A 17131-nucleotide genomic window follows, 5' to 3' on the forward strand; every position below is an offset into this window, starting at 1 on the left:
TGATAGAACCTGTGCTTTATTTGTTTCTCTGCCTTGCCAGAACAGGTAAGAGACATGAATATGAATTTTAAAAGTTATTTGTCTTATTGTTCATTTTAAAAAGGGGATTATGAATTCTGTTGGTCAGAGTGCTAGTTTGTATTTTACAAGGGTGCTTTAGAAGAAAAGCATTTCAGAAATGCTAGATCTAATGTAATGACCCCTGTAAAATAAAAACAGAAAGATTCCCACTCAAAGTACTATAATGCAGAACAGCAGAACTTTCCAAAATGGAATTTGGGGAATGAGAAAGAATCAGACTAGGTTTTCTCAGTACAAAGTTATACATTTAAAAGGTTCTCATAATACTGTAATAAGCTAAAGGATACATTTTTGGAACTGTGTATGCAGATATGCATGCCAAATATGCATGCACAAATCCTAATAATTGCATGTTCAACGACAAATGTAAATAATGGGTGTAAATGTACATACATAGTTCTGAAAGCCTAGACCTGTCTATGTCTCTGAAACATAACATGGAATAAGAAAATAAACTTTTTTAAAACTGATATCATGTCTCCTAACATTACTGTACTTACTGGCCTGCCTAATATGATTTTTAAATAAATTTGTTTTACACATAAGTGACAATGCATCTTGACTGATATTGATAAAACTAGATTAATTTGGACTTTTAAAAAATACTTAAACCTTAAAATTTTGACACATTAACCCCCCTTCCATAACAAAAACAAATCCCACACAGTAATTATTTGGTAGCAAAGCCTCCCACGTGCTTCGAGCATGGAGCTAGAAGTCAGTCAATATGAGTTCTATTCCTTACTGTGCCTACTCCTGACTTGCCATTAGCCCAGCACTTAACAACCCTGTGTTTCAGTTCTGTCAATTTAAAAACAGGGATGACGTCACCTACCTTTTTAACACACTGCGAAGGTTGGATGAAATTCCATCCTCAGCACGAAAGAGCTAGAGTCAAATTTCACATGAACAATGCTGGGAGATTCATGTGGGATTATCAAATTAAGAATAAAACAGTACAACTAACGGTGCTACAAAACATGCGACGTGGGGTGAAAGATCACTGTCTTCCTTGTTTGTCAATGGAGCTGCCATACAAAATCTCATGATATATTGCTTTGTTAGTTGGATAATACATTTGGATCACCAGCATATTAGAAAGCTGACTTAATTAGGCCCAGAACTCAGTGATGCTATTGTTAGTGCAAGAAGCAATAAACTACTGTGTGAAACACAAGGCCTGATCCTGTAAGGCCCCCGAGCACTGAACTCTTACTGCCATCAGTTCAAGTTGTGGAAGCAGACAGCTTTCAGGATCAGGCCGCTGGTCACGATTCCAGGTGAAGAATTATTCAGTTATGCAGTGTATGTACAGCTGCTCATTTGAAAATATTAGATATAATGCTGTCAAGATGTTACTCTCTGTTTCTCACACACCTCAAATAGCAGTGTATAAATATTTTAAGATATACAGGAAACTACCTATGGAAGATTTCCTTTACATTCTAGTGAACAATAGTCCCATCGCTAGCACAGGTACTGGGCCATCTGCCATATGCTAGGTATAGTAAACATCTTAAAATGTGTTTATAACATCCAATCACTACACATGCACCCAGAGATTTTTGAGATGTTGTGCATCAGATCCTTGGCTGGTGTAAATTATTTTTTACAAATTACTGGGCCAAATTACTACAGTAGTTCCACTGAAGTCAATGTACACCAATTGAGGATTGGACACCATGACTCATAAATTTGATTCTTTTTGAAATCCTTATTTTATTACAAGCACTCGATGCCTCTTCATTTGCCTGGGAATCCACAAATAAAGTTCAATCCCCATTCTACCCCTATCTAGTACAGGCAGGTATTGTAAGTCCCTCCCCTCCCTCCCCTTTCTAAAATGGAAGTTACATTAAGTTATCTATAGAAAAATATTTGAGTGCTTCTACAGGAGAAAAAAAAGTCATTCAATGCAACTAGATCTGTCAGCAATAAACATGCACATCATGCACCCTGAGTTATATAGCCAAAATTATTTTTTTATTGGTACAAACTAAATTAAACTTCCATTCAAACCTCTGACCACTGACCCAGTCACCTTGTTTTCAATTTGAGTGAATTTAATACTCGTAAAAGTGAAGGATTAATACCAAACAGAATGAGGCACGAATCACAAACCGGCTAATATATAAGTAACTAATCAAAGTCCATTAAGCGACTCAAAACCTTCTGCAATCACTAAACTGACTCAACAGCACAAAGTGATTGCAACATGAAAAATCATTGCATTTTAGCATTATCGTAATAAAACATGGAAAGCTAAGATGGAAAACAATCTGTGTTGTGTTAATAAGCTTAGGTAGCAATTAACTTGTTTCTCCAAAACTGTATCCCAGACTCATTAGTCTGGTAAACACCATAAGCTGATAATGGACTATTACAGACGTCTACAAGAAGTTGTTTCAAACCACCATGATAACTTTTAAGACATATGTTTAAAGAAAGCAGAAAAATTAATGTTAAACAATCACATGAGCTTAATATTTCTGAATTATATATTTCAGGGGGGAGGGATAGCTCAGTGGTTTGAGCATTGGCCTGCTAAACCCAGAGTTGTGAGTTCAATCCTTGAGGGGGCCACTTAGGGATCTGGGGCAAAATCAGTACTTGGTCCTGCTAGTGAAGGCAGGGGGCTGGACTCAATGACCTTTCAAGGTCCCTTCCAGTTCTAGGAGATAGGATATCTCCATTAATTTAAAAAAAAGAATGCTGAAATACAGAAAGGGAACTGGGAAATAAAGTAAGCTTTTGGAGTGGTTGTTGAGTCGTTCAATGGTAAACATCTCCAAACAAAGGGAAATAACACTTTGGCAACATCTGTCTGTCACAGAGAGTGTCAGAGATGTTGGAAGAAAAATCAAATTGTCTGTTAGAGCTGGCTGAAATTTTTCAATGGAAAAACTCACATAAAAATAGCCTTCATTCAAAAATGAAATTTTGTCCAGAACAGTCAACATTATCAAAAAATTTCCCCATGCTCTTTTGGTAAGTTTTTCAATTTTGTTATATAAGACATAACCAAAATGGTTTTTATTTAAAAATGAAAAGTGTGAAAAACAAAAATGGATCCATTTCAAACACTATGAAATGAAAACAACTCCAAAAATTTCAATATGTTTCTTGAAAATGGGTTTTCACTTTATGGCCACTCTACTGCCTTAGTAATAGCATCACCTAGCTCTTTCATAAGTAGATCTCAAAGCACTTCACAATCTGCTGTATGCTAAAAGCATACAGTAGTCTTCATGTTACTTACCTACTATCCTGTCCTGTGCATTGTAGAGAGGTAAAGTAAAAGCCACACAGCCACAGTGCTTATAACAATACCAGAAAGCCAGGAATATCTTGAGAAACTGAATACAATGGGCCACATCCTTAACCCTTGTGAAGTCCCTTTGCACCAGTCCAGATGGCATAATACGGAAGAGCCACTAGGCTTCTTCAAGTTACTCTATGGGTCATTTTCTCCTCTGGCAGCCACAGGATAGGGGACCTGAAAGGTGGTTTAGCAATGCCTTTCCTTGCTTCTCTCCTTAGCCACACTGAGCATAAGCTTAATAGAGCGGAGGATCAAGCCCAAAGATGGTGTCCATACTGTAAGTTCTCTTCCTTTAATACGTGGACTCAATGCAAAAACTGCATAGGACAGAATGAACATCAACAGTGAAAGTGTTACGGCAACAGTATACAGTAAGTGTAAAAGATACTTTGTTTACCTCATGTGGATTTGTGTAGCCCAGAAGTAGATTTGCTGCTTTAATGTCACCATGAACATACTCATTTTCATGCATATATTCCAAGGCATCCAACTAGGAAAGAAGTCCATAAGGGAATGTTTATTAATTATTATTCTCATTATCACCTAAATGTGCTTCACTCATTCAATGAGCCTCAACTGCCACATTATGGGCTAGAATGTGAGGTCATGATCTGCCCTGCATTAGCTGAAGCCCTCCTGGTTCCCCTGGGATCAGGGATAGATTATATTGTTCTGGGTCTATGCCCATCCCAGTGTACACTGCCAGATGCATAGGGAAGGAAAGCAAAGCTAAGACTCCATCCATTTCCTGCCCCATTCTATCCACTTCCTTCCACTGCTATAATACAGGTAGCTGATGCAGGGATGTAAGGGCGTGCCAGCTGGGCCACATTTTATCCCTATACATCTGCCCTATACATCTTTGAAATTTCTAAAATATCTTTAAATGTGATGTTAAGGTCTTTTCTCTCATGATCCATTAATGAAACTAATACTTTATAATACTGGAAGGGCAGGGGGAATTCCTAACTCTCCAAAGGGAGTTATCTGGTCCTGATGGTTCACAAGATATTGGACCTTAGGACTGTTAATAGACTAATTATTGCTCACCCTGCACTTCAGATCAGGAGGGGTCCTTTCATATTTGATGAGACGAGAAACATGTTTATAGCGGGCTGATTTACACAAAGAAAAAAAATGGCTGTTTGAGAGGCACCCAGTTTTGGAATGTTAAAACCACTGGTCCATCAGTGAAAAGGCATTAGTGACAGAATGCAGGCAAGATGATAAAGGGGCAATATAAATGCTTTTTATTGCATTTGTTTGATAATACAGTAGACCCTTGCTATAATGCCCTTTACAATAGCAAACCTTAAGCTATAGCGAATGTGGTCCCTGGATCCTGCCTCCAGCCCCGCCTGCTGTGGTGGGGGATTGAGAGCTCCTATGGCCCCAAGACTGCAAGTGTGTGGGGCGGGAGGGGGCACAAGGGGTTCCTTTGGCCCCGGGACCATCAAAGGAGCACTCCCTCACCCGCTTGCTATACCGCACAAATGGCTTGGGTCCCCAGGGGTTTGTTATAGCAAGGGGTACTGTGCCACTCTCCCACAAACCAAATGGCATTCCCAAATGACACAGCATATAATCTCCCATTAATCTATGCTAATTTAAAGGAATTTGAAAACAAGACTGATACACGTACAATCCTACAGGCTTATTTTGGCCTGCACAATGATGATGTGAAATCAGACTAAATATCCTTCTGCATAACAAAGATGGCAGTGATGAAAGCACTGTGGCAAAATTGTCTAACCTGCATGGCTCACATGGATGGTGTTCCAAGAAGGAGGATTGCTAGGCAGAGACGGGCTCCAACTAATGAAGAGAGGGAAGAGCATCTTCGCAAACAGGCTGGCTAACCTAGTGAGGAGGGCTTTAAACTAGGTTCACCCGGGGGAAGGAGACCAAAGCCCTGAGGTAAGTGGGGAATTGGGATACCAGGAGGAAGCACGAGTACAGGAGAGTGCAAGAGGGGAGGGCTCCTGCCTCATACTGAGAAAGCAGGACAATCAGCGAGTTATCTTAAGTGCCTATACACAAATGCAAGACACCTGGGAAACAAGCAGGGAGAACTGGAAGTCCTGGCACAGTCAAGGAATTATGATGCGATTGGAATAACAGAGACTTGGTGGGATAACTCACATGACTGGAGTACTCTCATGGATGGATATAAACTGTTCAGGAAGGACAGGCAGAGCAGAAAAGGTGAGGGAGTTGCATTGTATGTAAGAGCAGTATGACTGCTCAGAGCTCCAGCATGAAACTGCAGAAAAACCTGAGAGTCTCTAGATTAAGTTTAGAAGTGTGAGCAACAAGGGTGATGTCGTGGCGAGAGTCTGCTATAGAGCACCAGACCAGGGGGATGAGATGGATGAGGCTTTCTTCAGGCAACTAACAGAAGTTACTAGATCACAGGCCCTGGTTCTCATGAAGGACTTCAATCACCCTGATATCTGCTAGGAGAGCAATACAGCAATGTACATACAATCCAGGAAATTTTTGGAAAGTGTAGGGGACAATTTCCTTGTGCAAGTGCTGGATGAATCAACTAGGGGCAGAGCTCTTCTTGACCTGCTGCTCACAAACAGGGAAGCATTAGTGGGGGAAGCAAAAGTGGATGGGAACCTGGGAGGCAGTGACTATGAGATGGTCGAGTTCAGGATCCTGACACAAGGAAGAAAGGAGAGCAGCAGAATACGTACCCTGGACTTCAGAAAAGCAGACTTTGACTCCCCCAGGGAACTGATGGGCAGGATCCCCTGGGAGAATAACATGAGGGGGAAAGGAGTCCAGAAGAGCTGGCTGTATTTTAAAGAATTCTTATTGAGGTTGCAGGAACAATCCATCCAGATGTGTAGAAAGAATAGTAAGTATGGCAGGCAACCAGCTTGGCTTAACAGTGAAATCCTTGCTGATCTTAAACACAAAAAAAGACGCTTACAAGAAGTGGAAGACTGGACAAATGACCAGGGAGGAGTATAAAAATATTGTTCAAGCATGCAGGAGTGAAATCAGGAAGGCCAAATCACCCTTGGAGTTGCAGCTAGCAAGGGATGTTAAGAGTATCAAGAAGGGTTTCTTCAGGTATGTTAGTAACAAGAAGGTGGTCAGGGAAAGTGTGGGCCCCTTACTGAATGGTGGAGGCAACCTAATGACAGAGGATGTACTCAATGCTTTTTTTGCCTCTGTCTTCACGAACAAGGTCAGCTCCCAAACTACTGCACAGGGCAGCACAGCATGGGGAGGATGTGACCAGCCCTCTGTGGAGAAAGAAGTGGTTCAGGACTATTTAGAAAAGCTGGACAAGCACAAGCCCCTGGGGGTCGGATGCACTCCATCCGAGGGTGCTAAAGGAGTTGGCGGATGTGATTGCAGAGCCACTGGCCATTATCTTTGAAAACTCATGGTGATCGGAGGAGGTCCCGGATGATTGGAAAAAGGCAAATATCGTGCCCATCTTTAAAAAAGGTGAAGAAGGAGGATCCCGGGAACTACAGGCCGGTCAGCCTCATCTCAGTCATTGGAAAAATCATGGAGCAGGTCCTCAAGGAATCAATTTTGAAGCACTTAGAGGAGAGGAAAGTGATTAGGAACAGTCAGCATGGATTCACCAAGGGCAAGTCATGCCTGACTAACCTAATTGTCTTCTATGACGAGATAACTCGCTCTGTGGATGAGAGGAAAGCAGTGGACGTGTTATTCCTTGACTTTAGCAAAGCTTTTGATATGCTCTCCCACAGTATTCTTGCCAGCAAGTTAAAGAAGTATGGGCAGGACAAATGGACTATAAGGTGGATAGAAAGCTGGCTAGATCATCAGGCTCAATGGGTAGTGATCAATGGTGTCTAGTTGGCAGCCGGTATCAAGCGGAGTGCCCCAAGGGTCGGTCCTGGGGCTGGTTTTGTTCAATATTTTCATTAATAATCTGGAGGATGGCATGGATTGCACCCTCAGCAAGTTTGCAGATGATACTAAACTGGGAGGAGTGGTAGATACACTGGAGGATAGGGATAGGATATAGAGGGACCTAGACAAATTAGAGGACTGGGCCAAAAGAAATCTGATGAGGTTCAATAAGGACAAGTGCAGAGTCCTGCACTTAGGACGGAAGAATCCCATGCACTGATACAGACTAGGGACCAAGTGGCTAGGCAGCAGTTCTGCAGAAAAGGACCTAGGGGATACAGTGGATGAGAAGCTGGATATGAGTCAACAGTGTACCCTTGTTGCCAAGAAGACTAACAGCATTTTGGGCTGTATAAGTAGGAGCATTGCCAGCAGATCAAGAGACGTGATCATTGCCCTCTATGCGGCATTGGTGAGGCCTCATCTGGAGTACAGTGTCCAGTTTTGGGCCCCACACTACAAGGATGTGGAAAAATTGGAAAGAGTCCAGCAGAGGGCAACAAAAATGATTAGGAGGCTGGAGCACATGACTTATGAGGAGAAGCTGAGGGAACTGGGATTGTTTAGTCTTCAGAAGAGAAGAATGAGGGGGGATTTGATACCTGCTTTCAACTACGTGAAAGGGGGTTCCAAAGAGGATGGATCTAGACTTTTGTCAGCGGTACCAGATGACAGAACAAGGAGTAATGGTCTCAAGTTGCAGTGGGGGAGCTTTAGGTTGGATATCAGGAAAAACTTTTTCACTAGGAGGGTGGTGAAGCACTGAAATGGGTTACCTAGGGAGATGGCGGAATCTCCTTCCTTAGAGGTTTTTAAGGTCAGGCTTGACAAAGCCCTGGCTGGGATGATTTAGTTGAGGATTGGTCCTGCTTTGAGCAGGGGTTTGGCTAAGATGACTTCCTGGGGCCCCTTCCAACCCTGATATTCTATGATTCTATGAACATTAGGCACCTTCAAAATCTCTGAAAATAAGGCCTCTTAGCTGGTGTGTCCAAATATGGGTGGAGGTGCCTAACTTTAGGCATCCATATTTGAACATTTTGTCTCATGTCCTGTTACTGAGCCTGATCCAAAGCCCACTGAAGTCAACTGAAGTTTTTCTATTCACTTCAATGAGCTTTGGCTCAGGTCCATAGAGATCTAGTGTAAAGAGGATCTAGTTTCCATTCCTAATCATTAACACTCTGTTTCATAAAAATATAATTTGAAGAGGAAAATTAAGACCCTGATTCAGGATGATACTTAAGTATCTATGCAACTTCATGCTGACTTGGGACCAAAATAGATGTCAGCATTTCACAAAGAGCAGATGCATTAGGAGAGTTCAATACATTAAAAACAGGCCCATTTCCTTCCCCTCTGCACTTACCACTCGGGCCCCAAGTTGCAGAACTGTTTCTTTTTTAAACCGGTGTCCATCATTGTCCAAGATTCTTTGCAGGTCTACCCCTAATCTTTCCATGACCATGAATCTATAACTATTAGAAAATGCACAAGTGAGGAATCTTTGTAACACAGGGGACACAGATAGCTTTATATCAACAAGCTCAAAACATCCTTCATTTAATCGAAAATAGATCTTCGGGCAACTATGAGCCCAACAGTGTTGACTCCAATTCACCTTGTTATTACCTTTTTCCATTGTATTCAGCCGAGCCTGTTCCCCAGAACACCGGAATTCCTAAAAATCCTATTTGTCTGAGCTTCATCCACGTTTTGACTGTCAAAATAATAATAGATAAGCCAGAATTTAAGGTAGTCTGAAAATCTACAGTTTAACTTTAGTAATTGAACTATCATTAGAATCTTTGTTGTTAAAATGAAAACACATACAGGTAACTATTTTACCACAGCCCAATTAAAAAGTTCAGCAAGTAACTTTCTGCAAAAGTAAAGCTCTGAGTTCCTTTAATATACGCTTCTCTGAGTCATAACAACACAATAGGAATCCAATCAGTAGCTGAGAAAAACTAGTTCCTTTAAAAACTTTACTTTTTGAATTTACTTTCTAGAGTAAACAGTGGATCAACAGAGTATGCAATTAGGCCTCAATCGAGCAGAATACTTAAGTACATGTGCAATTTTTGCTCATTTGAAATCACTGGGACTGCTATTATGAGTAAAGAGCTTGCAGGTTCAGTGCCTAAATTACTACTAAATCTTGCAAACACTTAAGCATGTGAGTAACTTCATTCCTGGAATACTAGCCTTACTATTTAGTCCATGCAATGCCTCTGTCCATATCCTAAAAAATGGACTATGGAGAGAGGCTAGTTCTCCCTCAGGTTTGTCACCCTACTAGTCCTGATTCTATTTTCACTTACACCAGTGAGAATAAAACTAGTGTAAACCAGATCAGAATCAGTCCCACTGTCTGAATTATGCTTGATATAAAAGCTTCAAGATATCAATTGCTCTAATTGGAAAAAATTACCTTTTCATTTTATTTTGTTTTGCTGATATTACTTACTGTGCTCTTGTTTTGCAGCTCTCTGGTAAAACTTTAATTCAGAAAACAAAGGCCCATTTTCACGATATTCCTATAAAGGAACAAATAAATTTGGAGTGAAAAAGTGAGTTGGGGGCGGGGGGAAGTTCCTAAATAATAGATTGGAAGTTCCAATTGGGTTAAAATCCACTTTTTAAAAAAAGATACAGTATGACATTTGACAAAAGTTATTTTACATAAAATATAGCCAGTATATTGTTTTAAAAACCAATAACTTCTGTTGGTAAAACAAGCTGTTCACTGCAAATACCCAAAAGAAAACATGTAATACAGACTAACGCAAGTACTATTTAGGAAATTAAATTAATACATTTTAACTTCAATCACTGTATATTCTTAAATACGCAGTCTGATTTTTCCCCCCTCATTGTGATGTCCATGGTTAGTAATGGAAGTAAAGAAACAGCAAGCATTAAGGAATCACAAAACATTCCTCCCGCAGACAAATTGTGCTATGATGGAAGAATGGCACACAAAAAACATGCAATGCAACTCAATGCTCAAAATAAGAATAAATAGAAAATGCAAGTGAAAATGCTAGTACTTTAAATAATTTAGAAGTGAGATATGAACATTACCACTTTAATTACATGCACAGCATCATCTTCTACAGGAATATGAACGTGAGAGGAAGCTGTAAAATCAGAGAGATGGTGATGAAACTTCCCCCAACAGTCAATATAATTGCAACTAAAGAGCAAAACATGTAGTCTTAGTCAAAACAAAAAAAAGGGGGGTGGGAGGAGAGGGGAAGGGGACATTTCTCAAAACTGTTAGAAATGTTTTCCTTTTGAAATTTTGTCCAAATTTCAAAATTAAAAAAACTTCAACCTATTTTGATAATACTCGTATGTATTAATCCTACAGGAGAACCTCAGAGTTACGAACACCAGAGTTACGAACTGACTGGTCAACCACACACCTCATTTGGAACCAGAAGTATGCGATCAGGCAGCGGCAGAGACCAAAAAAAGGGCAAATATAGTATAGTACTGTGTTAAATGTACACGACTAAAAGAAAGGGAAAGTTTAAATAAAAGATTGACAAGGAAACTCTTTCTGTGCTTATTTCATTTAAATTAAGATGGTTAAAAGCAGCATTTTTCTTCAGCATAGTAAAGTTTCAAAGCTGTATTAAGTCCATGTTCAGTTGTAAACTTTGGAAAGAACCATAAAGTTTTGTTCAGAGTTACAAACGTTTCAGAGTGACAAATAACCTCTATTCCTGTGTCTGTACCTCTGAGGTTCTACTGTACTTTCAATGGAATGTGTGAACCCAATCGTAACTACAGAGCCACTAGAGCACCTCTACTACACACTCACACCAAACTTTGGTGAAAATATGTTACATTAAAATAGACTAATTTTTTCACTTTTCTCTGCAGCATGGTGCACAAGTCACTTGCTCGCTTGAACTAGGGTAAACTTGAAGTCTTTAAATCAAGATTTGAGGACTTCAGTAACTCAGCCAAAGTTTATGGGCTTATTACAGGAATGGGGTGGGTGAGGTTCTGTGACCTGCAATGTGCAGGTGGTCAGAATACATGATCATGATGGTCCCTTCTGGCCTTAAAGTCTATGAGGGAAAGAGAAGCTAAATTTAAAAATATATATATTATACATGGCAAAGTATTACAATGTCCACTGCAATATCCTATACAGTCAATAACAGGAGGAATGTTTAAAGCAACTACTTGAAAATACTGATATACCCAAAGTTGCTCACGTTAGCACTGTGATATGCCTATCACTGTATTGCTTTTTATTAACCACTTATATATTGAATATGCAATGTTGTAGCTATGTTGATCCCAGGATATTAGGGAGACAAGATGGGTGAAGGAATATCTTTTATTGGACCAACTTCTGTTGTGAGAGAGACAAGCTTTTGAGCTTACATAGAGCTCTTCTTCAGGGCTTGTGTGTAAGCTCAAAATCTTGTCTTTCTCACCAATAGAAGTTGGTCCAGTAAAAGATACTACTTCACCCATCTTTTCTCTTTATGTTGGGAGGCAGTTGGATACTATATTCATCCACTATGGTCCACAACTGAGGTGGACTATTTTTGTCTATACTATATATAACGCATTTTTTAAATGGACTCATTATTACGTAGAGTTACTTAACAGACTGGAAAGGCTCCAAAGGTTTAACAGTCTAATTACATACCTCACAGACCAGCACCACATACTCTCCTGCGAGTTTAGCCCATAGTTAATTACTCTATACTACATGTAATATGCCATGTGCTATGCTCGTTCTATTTGGTAGCACATGGCTATACATAATACTACAATCAGTTAAATGCTAGACTATGGGCTAAGCAGAGACCCTGTATGAGAGCAGTGCTGGAATGCAGCAGCACTCTTATGGCATATAAGTACATACAGAGTACCAGGCGCACTATATGGTTAGACTATTCTAGCAACAGTACTCCAAAATAATATGGCAACTGTGTAATCCAGATTCTGGCTATGGCATGCACATTTTACCTACACTAGCTGCAAAAAAAAAAAAGAAAGGAATGCATTGTATTCCAAGAATTATTTTTGAAATGTATCCTCGCACCTCTAGAACTTTTGTTTTCAGCGTTAGTGGAAATATTGTCATAAGTTACAACTACTGTAGCAGAGAAAAGTAACTGAAGAACTACATTAAAAATACAAGTTGAAATAAGGTCTACATTCTTCACCACAATTTCCAATTACTGTGTCTGGGCAATGCAGAAAATAAGATATCAAATTAACTCATGTCCAGAATTTCCTAGCTTTGCCCAGAGACAGCAGGCTGGGCTAAGATCTCAACATCAGCCTTAACTATGAATTCATAGAGTTTGTTGGCTTGCACCACAATCTTAATTAATCAGTCTTTCTGTGTTTAAATATGACAAGGTAACAACAGAATTTCTGGATGAACTGCGATTCCCTAGGACTGCATAGCACAAACTGCATTCAGTGTGACAAAGAAACATGCCAGTTTCATTTGCCAGTTCAAATGTGCCAGCTTTAGTTTTAGCAGTTTAATTTGTGGTAGTCATGTTCAGAATATTGGGAAGTATTCACAATGGTTCTCATAAAATCAGTTTGTAGACAAAGTTTACACAGTGGAAAAGAAGAGCAGTGTATTTGGCAGTTAGAAAAAATATCCCTGTTCCTGTCCACAGCTGGTCTCTATGCTGCTGCTGGATATTTGGGAGATAAAAAGCTCATTTTGGAAACATGAATAAGCTCAAGAAGCCTTTTTATTATCTTTTGCCTAGTTTTCCAGAGGATATGAAAATGTGTAGTGGTATTGTCCTCTCAGCTCTGTTTATGCAGGAATAAAACAAAACCTATGATTCAAAAATTAACACGGTACTCAAAAGCTAGGGCTAAGAACTGCAAATTAGTTTATGTAAAAGTAATGAAAAGACTAGTGAAATCCTGGCCCCACTGAAGTAAATGAGAGTTTAGCCATTTACTTCAACAGGGCCAGGATTTCACCCATTGTGTTTAATGTAAAGAAAGTTTTGATTTATATAAACATCCTAAAGAATCATTTTCAGAACACTGGCTTGGTAATAAATAAAAGCAATCAATGGTGGCAATCATTAAAAAGATTAAATATTTACCATCTACAGTTGTTAAATTATTGTGGTATTACCTATCAAAATGCCATGCAGAAACAACATCTAGTTTTAATAGAGCCCTTTGTATTTTTCCCCTTTTGTTTTCTTTCAGTATCTCATGGAATTGATCATTTCAGTTCTTCAAGTCCTTACACTCTAAGTTTCCTGAGGAAGAATTTCTCTGTTCGGTGATCATGATTTTATCCCATACTTTACCATTTTCTGGCTAGACTAATTTCTGAGGAAGCCTTTGGAAATGGTCTCTCTCAAGTCTTCCTTTCTGAATTTGGGGTTCTATTAAGCAGATATTGTATCCACAGGCCTTTAAAGTAGAATCTTGTGGATTTGGCTTCCATAGCACCTGGCTAAGCTATTCAGCAGAAAACTGACCTCCACTGCAAAATTATTTTGTGGGGCATCTGCAAATGCTTCCAGTACAGCACAGTTCTGGTAAAATTTTATTATAATTTCTGTCATTTTTTCATGAAACTTTAATCCTAATTCACCAGAGCCAAAATTTTGCCTTCCAGAGCTATGAAAGACACTGACTGACTTTCAAAGTTAATCTAGCTCTGAGCTGAAGGAGATACGACATATCCTTTAACCTCAGGAACAAAAGCCATTTCAGCATTCTTGAATGGGAATCCAGGCCCTTAACTCTTAAGCTTGATGCACGCATTGGTTTACGGAATGCCTGCACTCCTGCTCATCTGCAAGCCTGACACTGTGACCGCTCAGAAGGTACTATGCCAGTTTCAATAGGGAATAGGTGCCAATCAAAAATGCGTTTAGAGGGGCAGCCTGCATATTGCAGCAAATGCCATATCCTAGGGCAGAAGTTTCTCCTGTTATCATGTAATGCCAAATTAGGGACACATGCTTCATGGCATGATATCACATTGCATCTGTAAATGCTCATGGCCATCAAAGAACGCATTTCTGCTGATTCTCCTCCTTCTCCTTACTTTGTATACATCTTTCTCATGATTTGCTACAAACTCAACATATCCCTGGCAATCTCTATCATAAGAATCTCAATAGTAGAGTATTATACCTTTAGGAAATCATGTGGGAAGTAGCCTATAGCTGGACCTCTTTTCCACCCACATCTTAACACATACAAAAAAAGCTATACCTACAGTAACATCTGACCTCCCTACTCCTAACTACCATCTAGAAATGGACCAGAAATCTCTATGCCTTCACCCCTCATCTTGGGAGTGAAGACTTATGTTATGATGTAACCATCTAATGAATATGTGCAAAGGAAGTACGAGCACTGGCAGTGGTGAGGAAGGAAATTTCTAGCTTGTACATGGATGGTGAAATGCAAAGCAGACTTAACAATGATGTTGGAACCTTAACTGAGTATTGTGTGATATTTCTGCATTTAAATTTTCAGCCCTAACTGTGTATTAAAGGAGTCATTGCCATTGGAAATAAAGACTGATTTATGTAAAGACCAGCATCAATCACTAGCCATGATAAGGAAGATAAATGAGTATCTGGTATTCTCTCTCACTTGCACCCTTCTAAACTCTTGTTTAATTCTCCCACGTACTGCCACTATTCCCTAAAGGACTTTAAATTGGGCATTGTATCATGAAAACGCTGTATTGTTCCCTGTTTGCTTTGCTTTTCTCTCTCCCGTCAAATGAATAGGAATATTCTGTGTGAGCTCTATCATAGTAAGCCATTGGTAGAGTATAGGTAACAGAAGGAAAGCTCTAATATGGAGCAGCCTAGGTAGGACAGGCTCGTGAACCATAGCACTCTCCCTCGGCATAAGCAGTAGCTTGAAACTAATTGAGAAGAGCACTTCTAGACAGTTTCAAATTGCTTCAGGAGCATAGGGAGGAACCACATTGCTGGTAAGCTTTCTGCTGTTAAGAGGGATTCTAGAGAGATGTGAAAATTAAGAGGAAGAGGCAAGACAATGAAGGAAGAGAAGGTGCAGAGCAAAGAGGACACTTAAAAGTGAAGACAGAAATATTTAAAAAGGAGAGCATAAAGGGCAAACACAGGCACTTTTCTACTTAGAAAAGATTAGGTGCCATATTCCTGAACGGCTGAATCCAAGTGCACCATTGAATCCAAGAGCTCAGGGACAGTAAATAGCTTTCCACAGCTTTGATTTAGTGAACAAAGCCTTCCAGGAAATGCATCTTTGGTAAATATGTTGCAGAAGTAGTATAAAATTTTTCAAGTACATTGTTAAAGCTTAATGGAGTATGGCGTACACTTAATGGGGAATTAAGCTGTAACAATGCACATCAAAAACTTTATACTCCTGCTGTAAAACTACTTATTAAAAGATACAGCCAGCAAAATTAACCTTCATTTTTATAAAATAGCTGTGCTGTTCACATTTTGCAGACATTCAAACCTAGCATATCCCACTGTGTGGCCCATTTCGTTCAGTTCTCTAGAATTTCCTCTGGATTAGCTCCACATTTCAAGTATAGTAGTCACTCCACAACATAGAGCAATATATATATGAACAGAACTCTATTCCTCTCAAGAAAGGGGTGAAAAAGACATATCTCAGACACAGGACTACCTAAACGAGATCTAGTACTTATTCATTAGTATGTCCTTCTAAGGAACTGACCATGTGAAGTGTTCAGAACTCCTGAACACCACTAAAGACAATGGGATTAAAGAGTGCTCAAATCTTTGCAGAATCAGGCCCAAACTGAGCAGCTGGCTGGTGTTATTTCAGACAGAATGCCTGTCCATTTTGGTCAATTTCACAGTCATAGGATTTTAAAAATCATAAATTTCATGATTTCAACTATTTAAATCTGAAATTTCATGGTGTTGTAATTGTAGGGGTCCTGACCCAAAAACAAGTTGGGGGGGGGGGGGTGCAAGGTTATTGTAAGGGGGGTTGTGGTACTGCTACCCTTACTTCTGTGCTGCTTCTGGCAGCGGCGCTGCCAACAGAGCCAGGCAGCCGGAGAGCAGCAGCTGCTGGCCAGGAGCCCAACTCTGAAGGCAGAGCCACCACCAGCAGCAGCGCAGAAGTCAGGATGGCATGGTATGATATTGCCCCCCTTACTTCTGCGCTGCTGCCTGCAGAGCTTGGCCTTCAGTCAGCAGCCACCACTCTCTGGCTGCCCAGCTCTGAAGGCAGCAACACAGAAGTGGCATAGTATAGTATTGCCACTCTTAATTCTGCGCTGCTGCTGGTGAGGCGCTGCCTTCAGAGCTGGGTGCACAGCCAACAGCCGCCGCTCTCCAACTACCTAGCTCTGAAGGCAGAGCAGAAGTAAGGTTGGCAATACTGCAAGCCCTCTAAAATAACCTTATGACACCCCTGCCCCCCCCACAACTCCCTTTTGGGTCAGGACCCCCAATTTGAGTAACACTGGTCTCCCCCGTGAAATCTGTATAGTATAGGGTAAAAGCACACAAAAGACCAGATTTCACAATCCGCGACATGTTTTTCATGGCCGTGAATTTGATAGGGGCCTAGTCATAGTGAATAAGAAATAATCTTCCTTGTTTTGGACCTTTCTTTACAGCACAGAGTCAATCTTTGCTGATAAGTCTGATCCATTTCCTATTTCAGATGAGTTAGTTATGCACTGCTGAGTCAATCTGTTATTGATTGGAATGTTGGTGTGGATGGATACAGCTTGCTCAGGAAGGATAGCCAGGGGAAAAAGGGAGGAGGTGTTGCCTTATATATTAAAAATGTACA

The 17131-nt window shown here is 40.2% G+C and overlaps 1 protein-coding gene across 4 annotated transcripts in view; it reads right to left on the reverse strand.

Moving 5' to 3' along the window:
* VRK2 (VRK serine/threonine kinase 2) overlaps positions 1–17131 on the reverse strand; it is a 64708-nt gene that overhangs the window by 43344 nt on the left and 4233 nt on the right. For all 4 annotated transcript variants that reach the window (XM_026653162.2, XM_024194897.2, XM_026653161.2 and 1 more), the window contains exons 3-7: positions 10397–10452; positions 9780–9849; positions 8942–9029; positions 8679–8787; positions 3801–3893 (exon numbers count right to left, since the gene is read on the reverse strand). In XM_026653162.2, the coding sequence (XP_026508947.1) occupies positions 3801–3893; positions 8679–8787; positions 8942–9029; positions 9780–9849; positions 10397–10452 (416 nt within the window). The remainder of the gene's footprint in view (positions 1–3800; positions 3894–8678; positions 8788–8941; positions 9030–9779; positions 9850–10396; positions 10453–17131) is intronic.

The sequence above is a fragment of the Terrapene carolina genome, unplaced genomic scaffold (assembly GCF_002925995.2).
Source record: "Terrapene carolina triunguis isolate 2854851 unplaced genomic scaffold, T_m_triunguis-2.0 Scaffold132, whole genome shotgun sequence".
Classification (NCBI taxonomy): domain Eukaryota; kingdom Metazoa; phylum Chordata; order Testudines; family Emydidae; genus Terrapene; species Terrapene triunguis.